This window comes from Chiloscyllium plagiosum, chromosome 38 (genome assembly GCF_004010195.1).
Source record: "Chiloscyllium plagiosum isolate BGI_BamShark_2017 chromosome 38, ASM401019v2, whole genome shotgun sequence".
In the NCBI taxonomy this organism is placed as follows: domain Eukaryota; kingdom Metazoa; phylum Chordata; class Chondrichthyes; order Orectolobiformes; family Hemiscylliidae; genus Chiloscyllium; species Chiloscyllium plagiosum.
In genome coordinates, this window is record NC_057747.1 from 5,323,188 (window position 1) to 5,346,546 (window position 23,359).

General features: G+C 46.1%; 1 protein-coding gene across 1 annotated transcript in view; it reads right to left on the bottom strand.

Moving 5' to 3' along the window:
- Positions 1-15,113: 15,113 nt before the first annotated feature.
- Positions 15,114-23,359, bottom strand: part of LOC122541760 — a 66,388-nt gene continuing 58,142 nt past the window's right edge. The window contains exons 5-7 of the mRNA XM_043678706.1: positions 21,166-21,346; positions 19,249-19,396; positions 15,114-17,365 (exon numbers count right to left, since the gene is read on the bottom strand). Of these exons, the coding sequence (XP_043534641.1) occupies positions 17,061-17,365; positions 19,249-19,396; positions 21,166-21,346 (634 nt within the window). The 3' untranslated portion in view covers positions 15,114-17,060. The remainder of the gene's footprint in view (positions 17,366-19,248; positions 19,397-21,165; positions 21,347-23,359) is intronic.

The window sequence follows — 23,359 nt, forward strand, 5'->3', positions numbered from 1 at the left end:
ATGAGAACAGGTTCAAGTCTCTCAGTCTTTCCTCATAAGACCTTCCCTCCAGATCAAGCAACATCCTGGTAAATCTCCTCTGCACCTTTTCCAATGCTTCCACATCCTTCCTGAAATATGGGGACCAGAACTATACACAATATTCCAAGTGCGGCCGCACCAGCGTTTTGTATAGTTGCAGCATGATATTGCAGCTCCGGAACTCAATCCCTCTACCAATGAAACCTAACACACCGTATGCCTTCTTAACAGCACTATCCACCTGGGTGGCAACTTTCAGGGATCTATGTACATGGTTTCCAAGATCCCTCTGCACATCCACACTACCAAGAATCTTTCCATTGATCCAGTACTTTGCCTTCCTGTTATTCTTCCCAAAGTACATCACCTCACATTTAGCTGCATTGAACTCCATTTGCCAACTCTCAGCCCAACTCTGCAGTTTATCCAAGTCCCCCTGCAACCTGTAACATTCTTCCACACTGTCCACTACTCTACTGACTTTAACGTCGTCTGCAAATTTACTAATCCATCCACCAGCAGTGGTCCCAAAACAGATCCTTGTGGCAAAACCACGTAACCGGACTCCAGGCTGAATATTTCCCATCAACCATCACTCGCTGCCTTCTTTCAGAAAGCCAGTTTCTAATCCAAACTGCTATATCGCCCTCAATTCCATGCCTCTGCATTTTCTCCAACTGCCTACCATGTGGAACCTTATTAAAGGCTTTACTGAAGTCCATGTATACCACGTCAACTGCCCTACCCTCATCTACATGCTTGGTCACCTTCTCAAAAAACTCAATGAGGTTTGTGAGACACGACCTGCCCTTGACGAAACCATGTTGACTATCTGAAATCAAATCATTGCTTGCTAGATGATTATAAATCCGATCTCTTATAATCCTTTCCGAAGCCTTTCCTACAACAGAAGTAAGGCTCACTGGTCCTTAATTACCTGGGTCATCTCTACTGCTCTTCTTGAACAAGGGCACAACATTTGCAATCTTCCAGTGCTTTGGTACCAAACCTGTAGACAAAGATGACTCAAATATCAAAGACAAAGGCTCTGCTATTGCCTCCCTAGCTTCCCAGAGAATCCTTGGATAAATCCCACCCGGCCCAGGGGACTTGTCTACTTTCACTCCTTCTAGAATTGATAACACCTGTTCGTAACTAACCTCGATCCTTTCTAGTCTAATACCTCGTACCTCATTCTTCTCCTCTACAATATTCTCCTTTTCCTGAGTGAAAACCGATGAGAAATGTTCGTTTAGCACCTCTCCGATCTCCACAAGGTCCACACTCAACTTCCTACTTCTGTCTTTAACTGGCCCTATTCCTACCCTAATCATCCTTTTATTCCTCACATACCTATAGAAAGCTTTATTCTATTTGCTAAAAACTGCTTGTGTCCTCTCTTTGCTCTCCTTAACTCTCTGTTTAAATCCTTCCTAGCTGGTCTGTAACTCTCCATCGCCTCATCTGAACCATCTTGCCTCATCAACACACAAGCCTCCTTCTTTTTCGTAACAAGAGATGCCATTTCTGTTGTAAACCACGGCTCCCTTACCTTGTCACTTCCTCCCTGCCTGACAGGGACATACCTATCAAGGACACGCAATATCTGTTCCTTAAAACAGCTCCACATTGCCCTGTTCCTTTAGCTAATGGGAGTGTAACAAAGAGGGAAAGAAGGAGAGAATGAGAGAAAGAAAGAGACAGAGAGAAAGAAAAAGAAATAACTTGCAGCTTGCATTGTTCTGTGCACTCTCCAGCTAGTCTTTCCAACCTTTGCTTTACTGGAAATTCTGGCTGGGGAGGACATTCATAGTCTTAAAATAATTCACAGAATAATACCACACAAATGGAGGCCATTCATGCCGTCCTGTTAGTACTAGTCTTTGAAAGAGCTACCTAATTAGTCCCATTCCCCTGCTCTAGCCACTTGCAGAAGGCAAACCCAGTAAAACTGGTGAATGAGACACACTGGCCTGACTCCTCCACTTCATTTCCCAGTATTACCTTTTTTAAATCATTGATATTGCCATGCAAATCTTTCCGTTTGCTGTATTTATCCAATTCTCTTTACATTTTGATCCTTGCATCCATGGCTTTTTAGGATGAGCACTCCCTTTGTCCCCTCCTGCCACAGTTACCCCTGGATAGAGTCATGCAGTCATAGAAATGTACAGCATGGAAACAGACCCTTCGGTCCAACCCGTCCATGCCGACCAGATATCCCAACCCAATCTAGTCCCACCTGCCAGCACCCGGCCCATATCCCTCCAAACCCTTTTTATTCATATACCCATCCAAATGCCTCTTAAATGTTGCAATTGTACCAGCCTCCACCACTTCCTCTGGCAGCTCATTCCATACACGCGCCACCCTCTGCATGAAAAGGTTGCCCCTTAGGTCTCTTTTATAATTTTCCCCTCTCACCCTAAGCCTATGCCCTCTAGTTCTGGACTCCCGATCCCGGGGAAAAGACTTTGCCTATTTATCCTATCCATGCCCCTCATAATTTTGTAAACCTCTTTAAGGTCACCCCTCAGCCTCCAACGCTCCAGGGAAAACAGCCCCAGCCTGTTCAGCCTCTCCCTATAACTCAAATCATCCAACCCTGGCAACATCCTTATAAATTTTTTCTGAACCCTTTCAAGTTTCACAACATCTTTCCGATAGGAAGGAGACCAGAACTGCATGCAATAGTCCAACAGTGGCCTAACCAATGTCCTGTACAGCCACAACATGACCTCCCAACTCCTGTACTCAATACTCTGACCAATAACCAATTATGAAAGCCTCACATGGTTTCTGAAGCCTCTCCTGTGTGTTGTTGTGCTCTGAGCAGGACAATACCAGCTTATTCAGCCTCTGGACACAACTGAAGACTCTCATGTCTGGCACAATTCTCTCAAGTCTCATCTGCTCCCTCCCCAAGGTCCAAAACAGTAGTGGACTCGCCAACTTTAAGGGAATTTAAATGGTCATTAGATAAACATAGGGTAATAATGGAATAGTGTAGGTTAGATGGGCTTCAGATTGCTTTCATAGGTCAGTGCGATATCGAAGGCCAAAGGGCCTGTCCTGCAGCGTAATGTTCTATGTTCAAAACTTGAGAGTTGGATTCCTGCAGTTTGCATCCCAGTCAGGAGAGGGAGCACTTTGCAAACTCTCCAGTCAAGATGGCCATGCCCCTGCTGACACGTACACGGAGGGGATTAAGCTTTTAAGCAGAATAAATCTCTCAGGACACTAGGAGATAAACTTGTTCCTCCTATGGGCTTGACATTTCATATTTCCTGAATGGAATCAAGAATGTAAGGCTTGCATTGAGGCTCTTCTTACTCTTGTAGGTAATGTCCCTACCTCTGAGCTAGGAGACCCGGAGTCAAATTCCACTATCCCAGAGGTGTGTCATACCATCTGTTAAAAATATCAATCAGGCCTAATCTGCGCAAGTGAAGCGGAACAAGGCCATTGGTTCAACTCAGCAGCACCACCACCAGTCCCTCTTCAGTACTGTAGCTAAAGCAAGCTTAAAAAGAAATTTTCGAAAAGAAATTCAGTATTTTCTGGTCCAGTTTCCATTTCCCGCAATTCTTCACCCCTCTCCATCTCCGTCTATCCCTCTGAGGAGGAGTCCCGGTTGGAATTTTCCCTGTTTTTGTTACTAAATTGGGAGCTGGGTGGGTGTTAGATAGAGATTAGCCAGCTCCTCCCCACGACCCACACCCCTGCCCCTGTTCCCATGGTGACCCGCTAAGAGATGACAGTGAAGTGAGGGTGGGATTCTCACCCTATCACAGCCTTCGACCTTGGCATGCCAATTAGAGGCCAACAGCACCGGCCTAATCTGGATGGGGTCCGGGACTGAGAAGCTGGCCGATGTTCATTGTCTTGTTGCAGGTTGGGGGTCATGGGGAATGGGATGGGGGGGAGGGCCGTGCGTGGGGAGTTTGCAGGGTCAAACGCAAGGGCAGAGGATTAGCTTTCAGAGGCCACCCTCTGATTGGCCCCAAATCAGGGCAATTAGAGGACCCCTCAACGCCACAGGAGGTCACCCTGGTTGCCCAGAAGAACGACTCAGAGAAGAGAAGTGGTCATTTTGAAGATTGAGGAGAAGGATAAATCTCGCAGCAAGCTATAACATTCGAACAGGGACTTGACAGGGTAGATGCAGGAAGGTTGTTCCCAATAACTGGGGAGTCCAGAGCCAGGGAGTCACAGTCTGAGGATACAAGGCAGGCTATTTAGGACTGAGACAAGGAGAGATTACTTGCCCTGATGGTATGGAGCATGTGGAATTCTCTGCCACAGAAAGCGGTTGTTGCCAAATCGTTGAATTTTCTCACAAATATAATTATTAGGGCTAAAAGGATCAAAGGGTATGGGGACAGAGGACTGCGTTGATGATTGACGATGATCATACTGAATGGTGCAGCAGGCTCAAAAGGCGGAATGGCCTACTCCTGCACCTATTTTCGAGGTGTCACTCTTTCTCGCCTGTTGGGAAGGTGGGGTGGCTCATTGAGGCTGTGAAGTGCCCATTCATTGACCACGTTAGGGCCTTCATTGCTGGCAACTTGAGAGAGCTCCCAATGAGCCTCTGGCATGGAATGGTAGGGGTTGCACAGAGGCATTGAGTTTCTCTCTGGGATGGGGTCAAACCCACCCAATTATTTCCACTTCTCACCATGCACTTCTCATGCCACCGACAGAGATGGGAAAATTCCACCCTCCGTGTCTACATTACCCAGGCAACATAGTACAGGAACAGGCCATTCAGCCCAACCAGTCCACAATATTGTATAGAAACAGGCCATTCGGCCCAACCAGTCCACAATATAGTACAGAAACAGGCCATTCAACCCCACCTGTCCACAATATAGTACAGCCACAGGCCATGCGGCTCAACCAGTCCACAGTATAGTACAGAAACAGGCCATTCAGCACAGTCAGTCCACAATATAGTACAGAAACAGTCCATACAGTACAACCAGTCCATAATACAGTACAGAAACAGTCCATACAGCACAACCAGTACGCAATATAGTAGAGAAACAGGACATGGGGCCCAACCAGTCCACAATATAGTACAGAAACGAGTCATTTGGCCCAGTCAGTCCACAATTTAGTACAGAAACAGGTCATTAAGCCCAACTAGTCCACAATATAGTATAGAAACAGGCCATTCAGCCCCACCTGTCTGCAATACATTACAGGAACAGGCCATTCGGCCCAATCAGTCCAGGTTTCCAAAGTTTAACATTGTAGCCCACCTCAACTCTTCATTTGTTTGTCAAGCTGCTCCCTAATTCATTGCTGCAACTGCTATCATTGACAGCCAGTGGTTTGATAGTAAGAAGTCTGTACGATTATGTCTCAGAGATTATACGTGCAGCAGGTGTGTGTGTGTGTGTCTGTGTCTGCGTGTCTGTGTATCTGAGTGCATGTGTGTATGTGTTTGTGCGTGTCTGAGTGTGTGCGTGTCAGTGTGTGTCTGCGAACCTGTGCGTGTGCGTGTCAGTGTTTGTGTGTCTGAGTGCATGTGTGTGTGTGTCTGTGTGTGCGTGTGTGTCTATGCGTGTGTGTGTATATCTGAGTGCATGTGTGTGTGTCTATGTGTGTGTCTGAGTGTGTGTGTCTGAGTGCATATCTGCGTGTGTATGTGTCTGCATGTGTATGTGTCTGAGTATGTATGTGTCTGAGTGCACGTGTGTGCGTGTCTGTGTCTGCATGTGTATGTGTCTGAGTGTGTGTGTGTGTGTCTGAGTGCACGTGTGTGCATGTCTGTGTCTGCATGTGTATGTGTCTGAGTGTGTGTGTGTGTCTGTGTGCATGTGCGTGTTGTCGGAGGGACGGCGTTACCCAACCTTTGGGAAATATCTGCTCTGTCATTTTGACAGCTGTTGTCTCAGCTTCATTTCCTTTCCTGACTGAACCCATCACAGGGAGCTCAGAGCACTGTGAACAGACAGACATAATCGAACGCTGAGCACCGCAGTCAGTTCCACACTCTTTGGCTGAAGATGTTCCTGCTCCTTATTGGATTTTGTGACTACTTTGTACTAATTGGCCTCTAGTTAGGATATCCCTCCAAATATCAGCCATCCCCCACTTCCTTCTCCCAATGATATCTGTCGGGTCAGCAGTCTGGATCCTAAGCTCTAGAAATCCACACCTCAAAATTGCCACTTCCCCAAATTTATTTCTGTCTTCCTTGTTCCATTAGAAACTTATTCTGTCATAATCTTTGCTTTGATGTCTATTTTTTTCTCCAATTAGGCTTCTCCAGAGTGCCTGGGGATGTTTCGATAAGTTAAAGGGGCTATATAAATACAGGTTGACATTCAACAGGGTGGAGTTGAAATGTGAACAAAGATACTGGAATGAAGGCGGTAAACAAAGTTAATGCTCGCAATAATTTGCATTAAATACATTACCCGAATTGTGTTCAAAACGCTGTCCCAATGAGCAAGTACATCTGAAGCGTGTTTGTATAAGAGTTAACAAAACAGCAAGACACCGAACTATAGCAAGGTGGTGTCAAATCTGAATGCAGGCAAGGAGTATAGAATCTCGATGGGCCAAATGGCTTCTGTTGCCCAGCAACAAAATTGAGTGAGATTACACACGGGTTTCACCCTGCAGTTTTAGTCCCACTGGTTCTCTTTTGTCACTGGAATAATTTTGAACAAATAGATCTCACATTGAGATGGTGACTGAAGTGGTAGGTGCTGAAGGGGGCAGGGCGTTGGGGATTATCAACTCAGCCATGATCTCTTCAAATGGCGGAATTAATCCAGTGGGCTGAAATCCTACTTGCGCTCCTGTGTTTACAGGAAACCTCCGCCTCCCTGTCCAGTCCCTCAGGATCATTGAGATTTTTTGGCTTTTGTTTTGAGAGTTTTTACAGTGACTTGGAGTAAAATTGCCAGCATTCATTTGGAGAGGGCTAGAATGCAAGAAGAGTGATGTACTGCATGAAGGCTGTGGTCAGACCGCATTTGGAATATTGAGTGCAGTTTTGGGCCCCATATCGAAGGAAGGATGTGCTGGCCTTGGAGGGAGTCCAGAGGAGGTATTTCAGAATGATCCCAGGGTTGAAGTGCTTGTCATATTGAAGACGCTGAGTCTGTACCTGATGGCTTTTAGAAGAATGACAGGAGGGATCTAATTGATGGAATACTGAGAGATGTGGATCATAGAATCCCGACAGTGTGGAACCAGGCCATTTGGCCCATCGAGTCCTCACTAATCCCCCAAAGAGCATCCCACCCAGACTCAGCCCCCTACTCTAACCCCATATTTTCCATGACCAATCCACCTGACCTGCACATCTTTGGACTGTGTGAGGAAGCCGGAGCACCCGGAGGAAACCCACGCAGACACGGGGAGAATGTGCAAACTCCACACAGTCACCCGGGGCTGAAATCAAACCCGGGTCCCTAGCGCTGTGAAGCAGAGGCGCTAGCCACCCTACCATCCCAGAGCGGATGTCGAGAAGATGTTTCCACCAGTGGGAGAGACTAGGACCCGAGGGCACAGCCTCAGAGGGAAGGGATAGCCCTTTAGACTGAGAAGTGGTATTTTCTCAGCCAGAGGCTGGTGAATCTGTGGAATTCATTGCCATGGAATGCTAGAGGGCAAGTCATTGAGTGTCTTAAAGGCAGAGATAGATAGGTTCTTGGTTAGTAAGGGGATCCAGGGTTACAGGAAAAGGCATGAGAATGGGGTTGAAAAATGTATCAGCCATAAACGCATAGTGGAACGGACTCGATGGGCCAAATGGCCTCATGCTGCTCCTATGGTCTATGACGATCACTGCATGACCCTTGATTCCAAAGGAGCGCTGGCCATGAGTAAGGCTCCAATTGAAAGCGAACCTGGGCAGTGAGGAAGGCTCAAACTTGGTGTGAGGCCCATGCCTCACCTGACCTTGACTCCAATGCTGCAGTTGTGAGTAAGACAGGACAGGGTTTAGGAGGGGAGCTGAAGAGGGGAGGTGAAAGCCAGTGCAACTGGAGGTGAGTCACTGGGGAACCCATTCTGGCTAGGGGTGGAAGGGCAGTAAGACACCGTGGGTGGCACGGTGGCACAGTGGTTAGCACTGCTGCCTCACAGCGCCAGAGACCCGGGTTCAATTCCCCCCTCAGGTGACTAACTGTGTGGAGTTTGCACGTTAGTCTGCGTGGATTTCCTCCGGGTGCTCCAGTTTCTCCCACAGTCCAAAGATGTGTAGGTCAGGTGAATTGGCCATGCTAAATTGCCTGTAGTGTAAGGGAAAGGGGTAAATGTAGAGGTATGGTGGGTTGCGCTTTGGCGGGGCGGTGTGGACTTGTTGGGCCAAAGGGCCTGTTTCCACACTGTAAGTAATCTAATCTAATCATTAATAACAGCAAGAGCAGAGACGTGGAGTACGGTCTGGGTTTTAACCCACTGGGGTTGCTGAGAGAGGATGATGACTCTCAAATCTTGACGCCCTGTTGAGTTGGAAACTGGATATCCTCCCATTCCCCTTCCTGTTTGTCCAGTGTTAGATGCTGCAGTCACTACCTTGAATGGAGGGATCCAGGGGGTGAACGTTCTTCCCTGACCTCTCTCTTTGTTTCCTTGCTGTTACAGCCAGGGCTCCAAGGGCACTGATAAAAGGGTGTGCGAGGTGCTTGAAGGTGGAATCTCACAAAAGCCGCAAAAGACACTGGCCTCCGATCATGCCGCTGCCCGGAGTCTAGAGGAGGAGCCCAGCCCTCGGGATCATTCCAAAAATCTTCTGTCAGCAAGAAATATGTATCTCTTTTTTTTATAGCACTCCAAAATGGCACCATGCTTTCCCAACTGTAGCATCTTCCAGTAAAAAGAATTAACTCATGTGCTGCATATCCTTCATCCATAGCTTCCTCATTATTTGTCGAGGTAATCTGCTACATCCACTACTCAAGATCATAGAATCCCAGCAGTGTGGAAATAGTCCATTCGACCCATTGAACCCATGCTGACCCTCTGAGGAGCATCCCAGGCAGACCCACCCTGTTCCCGTAACCCTGCATTTCTTATGGCTAACCCACCTAGCCTGCACATCCCTGGACACTATGGGAAATATAGCATAGCCAATCCACCCTAACCTGCACATCTTCGGACTAAGTCAGAAATCACATGACACGAGATTGTAGTCCTGCAGGTTTGTCTGAAATCACAGATTTTTGGAGCATATCCTGTTTGTCAGGTCTTTTCACCTGATGAAAGGGCTACCCTCTGAAAGCTTGTGATTTCAAATAGAACTGTTGGACTATAACCTGATGACATGTGATTGCTGACCTTGTCCACCCCAGTCCAACACCGGCACCTCCACTCATCATCTTTGGATTGTGGGAGGAAACTGAAGCACCCCCATGCATAGAATATACAAACTACACATAGTTGCCCGAGGCTGGACCCAAATCCGGGTCCCTGGCATTGTGAGGCAGCATGCCTGGAATATCCAATCCAGCATGCAAATGACACATACTTGTCCAACTTGTTTTGCATCTCTCAGAGCAGTGTTCCAAGACAACCAATACACTCATGTTGCTGTTTTGTTGCTAACTGGTTACCAAACAGGATGATGCATGAATTATGCCAGTTACAGCCATTCATGTCTCATGGATGTCAGAGGGAGCCTTCCTCCCGCTATTCCCTTGCCCTGTTTTGCCTCATGCCTTTCCAGCCTCTCCATTCTGGGACCCCCTTTCTGATGTTACCGTTGAATCCCTACCGTGTGGAAACATTCGGCCCAACAAGTCCATACTGAACCTCCGAACACCAACCCACGCAGACCCACTGCTCCACCCTATTACTCTACATTTGTCCATGACTAATGCATCTAACCTACACACCCCTGGACAGTATGGACCGAACCTGCACATTTTTGGACTGTGGGAGGAAACCGGAGCAGCCGGAGGAAACCCACGCAGTCACGGGGAGAATGTGAGGATAATCTCATTGATGGAAATTTCAAGGGGACTGAGAGGGTGGGGGGGAGTGTAGGTGCAGGAGACTAGAACTCTGAGGCACTGTTTATAAAGAAGGGCTCCCCCACTTAAGATGGAGAGAAAAAAAGTTTTATTTTCCTCTCTCTCTCTCAGATGCCCGTGAGTCTATGGACTCCCAGAGAGCACTCTCTTTCAGCATTCTTTGAAGGTCCAATCAGATGCTCTTACTGAATGACATAGCAGGCCTGAGAGCCAAACGGCCTACTCCTGCTCCTGTTGGTTCATACTTTTTACTGAATCTGAATCACCAGCAAAGCAAAATTTGAAAGTTAACCATGAGCTTTCTCCTGGGCGTAATGTGTCGCCCCTCCCACATTGTTCCACTGAGGGGGTGGGGGGGGGTTGTCCATGTTGGTGGGGGAATCACGTGTGGGGAAGGCCTGCGCAAAATCCTTCCGTCATCTCGTCGGTCAGACAGCTCATTCTGGTAACTTACTGGCATCGAGCCTGCAGACAGCTTCCAAATGGTCCAGACGAGTTAAGAAGCTGTGATGGGCTCCCTGAAGTTCATTGGTGTCAGATAATAGGCTGCATATGTCCTTGAATGGTCCAATCCTCTATATCAGGCAGTGCTGTGTAACTGAGTCGGGAATACTGATAGGTCTGAGCATTTCTCAACATATTGTTGAGGCCTAAATACGCAGAGCGTGAACTTCTTCACTAGTCCACAAATGTAACAACATTTGCTCATTTCCAAATTCTCTGAAACTCATTGCTATCTGAAGAACAACTTGCACTGGTGCGTTCACAAAGCAACAAAGAGCATTGGCACACCACTGTAACAACACCATGGTGACAAAGCGTTTGCTTTCTGAATGACTTGTGGGTTTCTGTCGCATGTCTGTGACTAATGGCTGTGCATGAACTTTCAAATTGAGAGCATTTGATTCCTTAATTAAATACATTTACCCTTCACATGTTGCTTTCTTTGAGAAGTTGTGCGACTGGAAGAGAAATCGCTCACAACAATGTTCCTCAGAATCTGAACGTTTCTTGCAATCTCCTAAAGCCGCATCTTCCAGCCAGTCAGAAACCCATTGTGTCAGCTTCAGGTCAAGTTAAATGTTCATAAAGAGACGGGAGTCTTCAAAGAACAGTATCATCTAAGGGCTAACTGTGTGGTGGAATGAATTAGTCAGGGGAGTAGGAGGAACCTAGACTTGTTTGGGGAAGAGAGGGCATCTCCGAAGTGGGGAAAATGTTTCCCCTTGTGGAACAATCTAGAATGAAGGGCAATGGCTTTAGGATAAGGGTTAGCAGATTTAAAACAGAGGTGAGGAGAAATTATTTCTCTCAAAGAGTCATGAATCTGTTGGAACTCACACTCCAGAGTAATGGCTATCAGGATACTGAAAAAACCTGAACAGGAATTGGACTTATTTTTAATTAGCAATGGGTCAAAGGGTTATGAAGAGTACTACGCTATGAAAATGATTTGAGGAATGGCCAGTTTATTGTCCTAATAGGTTGCTATCCTCCAGCTCTGAGCAAAGGCTGGAGGATTTATGAGGAGGAGGCGTGTCGCAGCCAACACGATGTAGGGAATCCTTCACAGACTAACTGTTCCATGTGGCGATGGGAAATATAGATGGGGCTGAAACACAATAAAGGGAAACATGCTGGGACTAGTAACCACTCTCTGTAAATAGTTCTGGAAGAGCTCTTCAGCAAAGTGGGTAGCGTCCCTACCTCTGAGCCAACACTTCTAGGTTAAAGTCACACTCCAGGAGCTTGATGAAGGAAGGTAATGTGGCCAAACTGGTTGAGCATCAACCTTCCAATGGACACCAATGGCTGGGCCAAAGAGTGGGAGAGGGTCTCGTCAGTCATGTGACAAAGGCCTCAATGGCACTCCCCAAACCTGAAGAAGGGCTTATGCCCGAAACGTCGATTCTCCTGTTCCTTGGATGCTGCCTGACCTGCTGCGCTTTTCCAGCAACATATTTTCAGCTCAATGGCACTTGTGTCAATCCATTATTGACAACCAAACATGTCTTGTAAACTTTCAAAACTTGATCGATTTATTGTCACATGTACTGAGATACAGTGAAAAGTTTTGTTCTGCGTGCTATACAGGCAGATTGTACTATACAAAGTGCAAAGTACACAGCCACAGAGAAGGTGCAGAGAGAGCGAGAGATCAGAATTAACATTTGAGAGGTCTGTTCAAAAGTCTGATAACAGTGGGGAAGAAGCTGTTCTTGAACCTGTTTGTACATGTTTTCAAACCTTTATATCTACACAATGGCAGAGGTTGGAAGAGAGTGTAACCGAGGTGGGAGGGGTCTTTGATGATGTTGGTTACTTTCCCGAGGCTGTGGGAAGAATAAACGGAGTCAATGGAATGAAGGCTGGTTTGTGTGATGGACTGGACTGTATCCATAATGCTGTATAATTTTGTACAGTGTTCAGAAGAACAGTTGCCATACTGAGCTGTGATGATCTAGACAGGATACATTCAATGGTGCACCTACAAAAATTGGCAAAACTTGGTAAAAATTGGTCAAACTTCAAACAAATTGGACACTTGACCTCTTTTGGAGTGTCAACCTTACCTCCTAGTTACCGCCCGTTATAATTCCCTTCCCAACATGACCACCCTCAGCCTCCTTCATTGCCACAATGAACCAAACCACAAATTGGAGGAACAACCCCTCATCTTCTGCCTGGGCAGCCTACAGCCCAGAGAACTCAACATTGAGTTCTCCAAGTTCAAATAACCTTCCGTCCCCATCCCCGGTTCCATTTCCAGCCCCTCCCCCTCCCTTTCGCTCCACCGACCGACCCTTCCTTCCAGCCACTGACTGGATGCATTCCTCCCATTGACCAACCAGGTCATACCCTCTATCTGTGTTCACCTGTCACGACCTCACCACTCCGCCACTGTCACAAAAAACCCTCCCTCACTGCCTCCCCCTTTACCTGCAGCTCCCCTTACACCCAGCCCAGTCCTGAAGAAAAGTTATACCCGAAATGTCGACTTCTCCACCTCCTAATGCTGCCTGGCTTGCTGTGATTTTCCAGCCTCCCACTTGTCTACTTTGGAGTGTCTGAGGGCTAATAGTCAATGTATAAATGTTCCCAGAACCAATCTCAAAAGAGGACTTATAAACAGTAATCTCCCCCTGCGAACTATCACTGAGTAATGAACAGTGTCTTCAAACCCAGCCCCTCTGTAAACAAGCTAAACTCGAATTTCCCTCACCTTGACCAGAGACACTTAAAAAAGCGAGCAACCAATGAAACAAACATTCCAGTAAGAAGGGGCACTGCAACCAAGCAATAAAGAAACCCGAACAAGTTAAATTGAAACCTCATTCCTGGAGCTGGTTCCAGTGATGCCATTGGGTTGTGAGACATCTCAATTGGGACATTGTGCATAGCGCAGGGGCACACCAGCTAGGATGTAAGTTCAGGGGAGGGGGAGCAGGCAGGGGTTCGTTGAATTGAACAAACCCCTCCACAGCCATCTGGGCCAGACCCAGGAGGAGGCCTACTCGTTTGGACTGAAGGGTCTGTTTCCATGCTGTATAGCTCTGAGTTACTCCAGGCGGAGTGACCAAAGGTCAGGAGTGTTGGGCTAAAGTGCAAGTGAATGTCAAGGAGCAACCCCTTCAAATAAAACACCAATGAGGTGCTACAATCTCACCAAACCTGCGGCAATGCAGGAAATGGACACAAGATCTTAAAAAAGACAACTGACCTGGGATCGCCCTGACCATTTTAGCCAAAGTGATTGGTGGAGATCATGCAGAAACAGAGACTTGACGGTCTACGTAACCTTTTTTGGAAGGTGGTGTGACAGGCTGTAAAAGCCGGCTTTTCTGAAAGCGAATAGACTAGGTTTTGCTAAATCTTCAATAAATACTGGAAACGTTCCAGTTGCTTTAGTTTCTTCAGCACGTTAAGAGGGTTGTCAAAGCCTGGGAGATGCAGATTGACTAGAATGGGAGTGGGTATGGGGCACGGCAGACTGGAAAAGCAGAGGGAAGCTGTTCTATTTCGAGCTGGGAGGTCAGGTTAGATTTGATGGCAATGTTCAAAATTATCGATGGAGTAAATAAAGAGTTTCTGTTGCCAGATCAGAGTCAATACCAGATTTTCTTTTTGAATTCATTCATGGGAATGGGAGTGTCGTTAGTTAGTCCAGCATTTATTGCTCATTCCTAGTTGCTCAGAGGGCAGCTAAGAGTCAACCCCATTGCTGGGGCCTGGAATCACATGTAGGCCAAACCGGGTAAGGATAGCAGATTTCCTTCCCTCAAAGACGTTAAAGATTCAGGTGGGCTTTTCCCAACAGTCAATTCATGGTCATCATTAGACACCTAATTCCAGATTCTCTACGGCAAGATTTGAACCCGGACTCCAAGGCATTGGCTGAGTTTCTGGATTAATAGTCTCGCAATAAATCCACTGGGACATTGCCTCCCCAATGGACTGTGACTGGTGAAAATAAGATCAGAGATAACAGGAGAAAACATTTTAAAAACTAAAGTGTTTGTGTGAGCTGATGCCCGAAAAGCTACAGGATAATCGGGTAATAATGGGATAAGCAGTATATTAAGAGAGGTAAATGCCATGGGGTAATAGCACTGAGTTCGTAAGCCTGAGGCCTAGCTCAATATTTTTGGAACATATGTTAAATCCCAACATGGAATTTAAACACTCTTAGTAAAATCCAGAATTAAATGCAAGTTTCAGTGATGTAACCATGATTGACTGTTGCAAAATGAAACTTCCAATGGGTTCACTCATGTCCTTTAGGGAAGGAAATCTGTGTTCTGGTCCACGTGACTCCACACCCACAGCAATGTGCTTGACTCTGAACTATCCCCTGAAATAGTCTAGCGAGCCACTCAGTTCAATTAAGGATAGGAATAAAAATGCAGGCCTCACCCAGCGACGTCCACATCCCACAAAGGAATGAAAAAAAAAACAGACAAAATGATTCCAGGGCTACAAAGAGATAGGATTAGATGTAGCAAAAGGGTTAGACCACCCCTAATGACAGACAGGTAGAAGCTGGAGTATAATATTGTCCTCAGGACACCCAGACCGGGTAGGGAGGGGAAGTAGGTGGGAAGCCCAGTTGTCATTGTCTGATTTGCACTGGAATGTGCAATTGTGAATGTCAGAGTGAATGCAGGATTGTGATGCTCCCACAGTCAGAACCTGCCTATTCCAATTCAATTCAGGTGCAATCCAAGTCCACAAATAAATCACACGTGTACAACAAAGTCAAAGTTTATTGGGAAACTATGCAACAATGTAGTAGACTATACATTTAATACTGTACTGTGAAATAAAAACACAATGAAGTACAAAACTATACATTTTAAATACAGTTCAAATGACTGTACCAAGAAATTCCTTTCACCCAACTAATGAACTAGGTGCAATTCTCATCCCAAAGTTGCACTGACCACTCCTTGAACAGCCATGGAAATCCATTCAAACAGGAGCCTTGAATTTAATTTAGCTTTCCTTTTTAAAAAAAATGCAGAATTGCAAACGCAGGCTAGAGCCATTTGTGACAACATTCACAAAAAGTCAGGATTGGTGATGGATTGCTGGGTTATAGTTGCGGTGTAGTTAAAGAAGAAACAATGGCAAGAATACTTTTAGCAGGTGAATCTTTTTTCCAGGTAATGATATCGTTCTTCTTTCACATTGTTAAAAAAATGTATCATTTTCTTTGAAGGAATGCTTTGATTAAATGTTTCGTGTTTATGAGAAATTGGTTTTGCTAATTGACAATCCTGGGCGTGTTGGCAACATAGAATTTTCTCTCTCATAAAATGGTATATTTCCAGATTCCCTGACAACAAAAGGGGAGTTTGGGCTTTAATCTCCATGGCAACATGAGCCTGGTGGTAAGTCGGCCATTTTGGAGGCACAGCCTGCACATAGGTACTGGGCGTTTGAGTTCAAAGGTCAGTGGTAAGTGGCCACACAATGCCCTCGAGTTCAAATATTGGAGGTAAGTGACAATACAAATTTAGAAACTTTAGATGCAAAAAGCTGCTACATTTATAAACAAATAGAAATAAATGATATCTTAAAATTTATATTAATAACTTATAGAAGTAGTATTTGTTTCCCTTTGTCTTGCTGCTTATAACAATGACTAAATAACAAACCTGCATATAAAAGGAAAGATTCTGGTCCCAGACTTTCCAAGTGCATCTTTTTACACATGTATTTTCCAATAAATAACTATCCAAAACAATGGAAAGACAACAGAAGGAGCTGGTTTCTAAAAATGGAGACATCATAATATTAGAAAAGAAACAATTCAACAAAAAAAGGGGAATAATTGCACTTGAGATGTAGCCAGTGAGATTATCTTGGTAAATAAAATCTTTCTCAAGGACCTTTTGGAAGAATCATTGAAAATAATAAACCTGACTGTCGTCGGGTTTAGTTGTCCCCAGTCTGAAATTATTACAACTTTCGTCAAAAACTTCTTCAACATGAAATAAAAAATATTGGGACAGTGATTTCCATACAATCAGAATTACACCGAAACATACTGTCACAGAACACACAAACTTCGATACAAAAGAAAGCCTCATTAAAAGTGCTAGTTTGCTACTTGGTGTTTCGGTAATTGTGGAGTCTATTTTGTTTTTTGCAAAGTCACTGGCAAAACAGAGTCTTTGTTTGAGATTGCAGTGGTATCAGCAAGGGATCACCTCAGTAGTATGTTGAAATGTTGATTGGAACAGTGGGTTTCCGAAGATCAGAAGTACCTCTCACCCTGTTGCAAAACTTTAGGGTCACAGAGAAACAGAGGGAAGAGAGCGAGAGAGTGTGAACGAGAGAGAGAGAGAGAGAGCGAGCAGGGGAATAATCTTAACCATGATTGCCAGACATGACGTGATCACCCTGTCCATCTTCACTGGAGATCAAGATTAGGCCTAGCTGGAAATCTAGTGTTGCACACCATCTCAGCAGTAACTGACAGGGTACGTTGGGTCAAATCTGCTCCCTACATAGAGAGTCCATGTAGTGTAAACCCTACACGTTCAGTATCCCCACCCCACAGTCATCAGGCTCTGTGCAATGCAGAGAGTTAATCCCTAACCGTTGGACCGAAGATGCTTCCTTGTTCTCCAGGTTCTGCTCAGTCAGTGGTGGCTTCTCCCCGACGCATTTCCTGCTGCTCTCTGGGCAGTTCTGCACGTAGATGACCCTGTTGTACGCCTTCAGTCTCTTCCACAGTTGCACGTACACTTTGCACTGCACGTACATGAACACAAGTCCCCCAGTGAAGCCAATTGCCACAACCACCAGCTTAGTCCAGAATGGCCACTCCAAAATACCTGCAAGGATGGATTAAAAATGCGTAATTTAACACGTGGTCATCACCAGTTCATGTTGCCGTGTACTTGGGCTGGAAGATGGAAAGAAAAAACCATCAAATTATTCCTGATACTATGAGACTTTAATTCCCAAAGTACTACCTTAATATCTTTGTCCCTCAGCCTTGCCTGCCTGAAACCACAGACACACGAGGAGCATAAGGAGGCCATTCAAGGCTGTGTTGTCTTTCCATAGGATCGTGGATAGTATGACAGTGTTTTGCATTCCACCTTCCCATCCACCCCTGATGATCTTTGATTCTCGGGCCGAGCAAGACCTGAGCTATGTCTACCAAAAAAATATTCAAGGACCCCACCTCTAGTGCCTTCTGAGGCAGAGAGTTCCAAAGTCACACAGTACTCACAGCAAAGACCTTCCCCAGGGCTTTCTACATCTCCATATCCAACCCTCAGCTCCCACGTTCCTCTCAGCCACTCCCACAAGAGACCCCTATGCCATCCACACAGCCAGTCCCAGCCCGAAGGCCATCACACACCTCCTCCCTCTGATATCGTTCCTGAATGTCTGTAAATCTTCAGGTCCCACCTTTCTGCAACATCTGACCAATGTTACTCAACTCTTCACTCTTCAGAGTCAAAACGTGTGGTGCTGGAAAAGCACAGCAGGTCAGGCAAGCAGCCGAGGAGCAGGGGAGTCAATTTTTTGGGATGAAGGGCTTAGGCCCAAAACATCAATTTTCCTGTTCCTTGGACCTGTTGCCTGACTGGTTGTGCTTTTCCAGCCTCACACTCTTCGGTTCTGACTCTCCAGCATCTGCAGTGCTCACTTCCCCTTCACTCATCAATCCGGGCTCACATTCCTTCTACTCCAACATCTGAACCAGGAGATCGCACTCTCACACTGAACACACTGAAAACCAGTACTGTACCCCAGTGTTATACAGTGACAGACCTGTCCCCACCAGTACTATATCCCAGCGTTATACAGTGACAGACCTGTCCCCAACCAGTACTGTACCCCAGTGTTACACAGTGACAGACCAGTCTCCACCAGTACTGTACGCCAGTGTTATACAATAACAGACCAGTCTCCACCAGTACTGTACGCCAGTGTTATACAATGACAGACTTGTCCCCATCAGTACTGTATCCCAGAGTTACACAGTGACAGACCTGTCCCCACCAGTATTGTACCCCCATGTTGCACAGTGACAGACCTGTACTTAATGGTATGAATGATCAAAGGTCTCTCTCCATCAACTGGCAGTTCCCAATTTTAACTGAGGAGGTGAGGAGGCAGAATGAAGTGTCATTGACAGCTGACAGGGTCATGCTCCCACCCCAGCTCCGCCATATGCCCCAAGTGCAGCCAAGCTGCAGGTTTAAGGGAATGGATGAGATATCCATCCAATGCAACCCCCCAACACCCCCCTCATATAACCATATATTTTTCAAAAAGAACCATCCCAAAGGGAGTTCTCCACTGGGAGCCATGAGGAGGATCTCAGTCTCCTCTCGATGAGTTCAAGCAGGCAATTCAGCCAAGCCTCAGCAGCTAGGCCTCAGCTGTCTCAGAACCGCCCCCTTCCCCCTCCAACCCAGAATGGGTGACGTGTCAGTTGCACACTGAGGGAGGAGGTGAGGATTTAGTGAGGCATGGATTAAGTGGAGGTGCAGAAATTAGAAACACCCAGAGACTTCATCCCTGGCTTCAACAGCTGGGTTCCTAACCCACATCCCATAGAGACAGGCCCAGAGTTAAAACAAGCTGTTCTGAGAGATTTACCTTTCAACTCACAGATGGGAACAGAGACATTCCGAAAGGTATAAAGAATCTCTCAGATATTTGGAGGGGAGGAGGAGGAGGAGGGGTTTGCACGTACCGCTGGTCTGGCCTTGTTTTATCTCCTCCGCTGTCCTGTCAATGAGGACGTATAGTGACCACACCACACAGGTAATGGCGATGATATGGAATGTGACAGAGCACAGTATCTTTCTCCTCTCACTGGACGTCATCTGCAACCTCTCCCACTGTGTAAAGGAAGATGACAATCATTAGACTGAAAAGAGGTCATCAGACCGTAAGCTATTGGAGCAGAATTTGGCCTTTCAGCCCATCGAGTCTGCTCCACCATCCGATCATGGCTGATTATGTTTCTCGACCCCATCCTCCCTACGAACCGCAAAAGCACCAGCTCAATCTAACTTTCGTTTCTAGATTCACAGGAATGTCAAAATCTTGGTCATTGATGGACAGCTTGGCTCAAGTTGGCAGATTTCAGCCGTGCCAGAAAATGGCCTGTGTCAGCCCAGGGCATGAACACAATCTAGATCAATGCTTCAGTGCTACACCAGAAGGGTATATCAAGATACCCCCGGTCAGCTCAGGGCTACTTTGAATCCCAGGCATGTATCACCCGATGAACTTCGCTAACTCTGCCTGTGTGTGCGATCTTCTTCTGCACACATTGGTTGATATGCTTGCCCACTAATTGAACTTCATACGTACATTAGAAAAACTGTGCAATGGTTTTGAACAGGTAAAAGTTGCTATTTATATATGGATTCTCTCTTTTCAATAGACCGACAGGCTAATGTAGATTCAATCCTTGACCAACTCACTTCTGGATGTGAACAGCACAAAGTGGGAGGCACCCTTGGGCACAAAGTGCATTGTCTCCCTGTCCCTGTAACAAGGACAATTTGCCCTGTTCCAAGAACAGGCTTTCCTCCCCCTGCCCCCACCACACGCACGCAGACACACACACATGCGCAGACATAGACAGAGAGATTTACACACACATAGAGACACACAAAGACACACAGATACAGAGAGATACACACGCACACACTGACACATGCACACAGATACACACACACACCATTCACACAGACATAGACAGAGAGATACACACACACAAATACACACACACATATAGACACTTACAAGCACACAGAGACAGATACAAACACACACACACAACCCACAGCTAGAGACACACAGACACACACATAGACACACAGACACAAACACAAAGTCATTGCATAATAGAACAACAATCAGAAAAATAATTTAAGCAAAAACAAAATCAGAGTCTGTGTCTCTGCAGCACCTCCCACAGCCTCAGGATGTCCTGAAGGACTGCACGCCAGTGAAATACACTTCTCAACTGCAATATGGGAGCAGGGAGGGGTCCGGACAATCTGCACAATCTGCAAGATCCTGCAGTTTTTGAGGGGTTGGTTCAAGGGATAAACGTCGGTGTGGGCACTGGGCCCGCTTTTCCAAAATCATCCCGATGGGACCTTTGCTCTACCTGGGATACTGCCAGGGCCAGCCACAGCAGAAACTGGCACAGTTCCCTCCGGTCACTGGCTGGTTTGTCCTGTGCCAGGAGGAGTGGGTGAGGGCTCCTAATGTCTGATCCAGAGGGTGTTAAAGTAAAACAAAAAGAGGTGGCAAGATGACGCCACACCCTGGAATTCCTTCCAGTATAGCTTGGTGCAACGTGTGCCTGTTTCAGAGACAAAAAACAGAAATTGCTGGAAAAGCTCAGCACGTTATGGAGAGAAATCAGAGTTAACGTTTCGGGTGGAGTGACCCTTCCTCAGAACTGTGCCTGCAGGAATGCGTGACGTTAATTGTGGGGGGAGGAGAAAGACCACCTCCTTTCTGGAGAAAGCCCATATTCTCCTCAATGACTTTTACCAAATCTATAGGCAAAAGTAGGTAATCCCACTCTATCCTTCCCTCACCCACACCTCCACAAATCCCTACATCCTTATTGCTTTGTACTTACTTTTCTCAGTGGTTTTAATTTGGTTTCCATGATGAACTCATATTTGCAGAGCTCACAGCAGCGAGTGTCAGAGCTCTTGATCCACTGTTGGAGACAGGCTTGGTGTACGTAGCGGAGGCTCCCAGTGCAGTGACACGGCGTGATGAGGGGTCCTTCATCATCTCCTTCACAGTGACAGATCCTGAATAAAGGGTAGAGTCAATTAATCACAGCGATCCAACTCACACACATCTGCGTTAGGTTGCTGCTTTGCTTAAACCGTGGTTATGCACTACCTTCTCTTACACAGAGCTTCATCTACCGCGGCCAAGACATCAGCATAAACTATTCACTACAGCAGCGGCAAGTACTAATCGGGGGACAGAATTTGAATATCACTGAGAAAAAAAGACATTTTGTTGAAGCTTGCATCAGGACACTTCACAAGAATGCCAGAACACAAATAATTATACTACATGAGAGGACGGCAAATGGAGTCTGACTGCTTGACATGTTTCCATGGAGAATACACCAGTTAATTGACTGATTATTACACTTGCCAATCAATTAACATTCTCCTGTACAGTATAAATATTGACTTTTCCCTTGATTCGGTATTCTTGTGAATTGTTCTGATTCACCAATGTTACCCAAACAAGTTTAGTCAAGGCATTAATGTAAATGTTGAGCCATCGCTTTTGTACTAAACTCAACTGGATGAGGAGCACAAAGTGACTGTGGTCAAGTGGACAGGGATTGAGATGCCAAGAGGAGGAGGCAGGAGTTTTATGGAAATGGGAAAAGCAAAGCTTTCTTCAGAGCAAGTCAACTGGCCTCATTCAAAGTGCAGCTCAAGGAGTTCAAAGTTCACAGTCAATATTTGACAACCACAGGCTGGTAACATCATGGTTCCTCCAATTTCCCCCTTTATTTGGGTCTCTTGTACTTCATTCAGGACAATAAAGAAGCACAGGTTAAAATAATTCCCACCTAATGCCACAGTTGTTCACTCACTGCCTCTGGCATAAACCTCCTCCAGTCCATGTCAAAGTCCTTGGAAAATACCACGATCGCTTTACATCGAGACTTGATGTCCAGTCTGGATTATAAACTCTAAACCAGGTCTCGATTCCCTCCAGGATGAAGGTCATGTGCAGGCACCTCAAAACGTGGAAAATCAAGAAGGGCAGCATCCCACCAAATCCCATCTCCTCAAAAGGTTTCCTCTCACTCTCATTTACCCCAACTTTTTAAAAAATTGTTCTTCCAATGGGACGTGAGGGCAGCATTTGCAGCCCTGGTATTAAGAGACTTGCTCAGTCATTTCAGTTAAGAGTCAACCACATTGCTGTGGGTCTGGAGTCACATGGAGGCCAGACCAGGTAAGGATGTCGGATTTCCCTCACTGAAGGGAACCAGATGGATTTTTCCAACAACCATTCTCATCACTGAGTCTTGGATCATTCAGGCATGTGAGGTCTTGACCGTGTTTGGGTGGTTAGTTCAGTTAAAGGCTTCCTTCAAGATCCTCAGTCGTGTCTGCACCTCCGAAAGCTTGCGACTTCAAGTGAACCTTTTGAACTATAACCTGGTGCGACATGACTTCTGGCCTTGCCCACCCCAATCCAACACCGGCACCTCCACATCAAAGAAGCAACAAACATTTCATTGAATATCTTTAAAATAAAAATGGAGCTTGTTGCCAGCTCTCACTGGACCCCAGAGGCAAAGCAAATTGAAAAACAAACTTAGATCCAAACGTGCCTGCAATAACAACATTCGATAGCCGCTCATGACTTGACAATTTCCTTTTGATAATTTGAGCAAAACACAAATGTTTATACAGGAGAGGAGAGTGCTTATTGGTTGGCAAGTGGAGTCTGATGGGTTGACGTGTTGCCATGGAGAATGCACCAGTTAATTGGCTGATTGATCTGGAAGAAGCGAAGGCTTTGCATCACCAAGCCACAGAAACAGGCCCATCACAAATGGGACAGTGCGATCAAACCAGAGCCTGGAGGTCACTTGGCCCCAGTCATCTTTCTTCCAGTTTCTGATGGGACCTCCGTTGATGATAAGCCTGGGAAGGGCTTGGAGGGAGGTAGACAAAAGGTGATTGTTGCAGCCCTCAGTAATATTTTGATCCAGAAAAGCAAATACTGGAAGCTAAACGGTGACATCCACCCCCACCGTCACCCCAGCACCATCCCTCCAC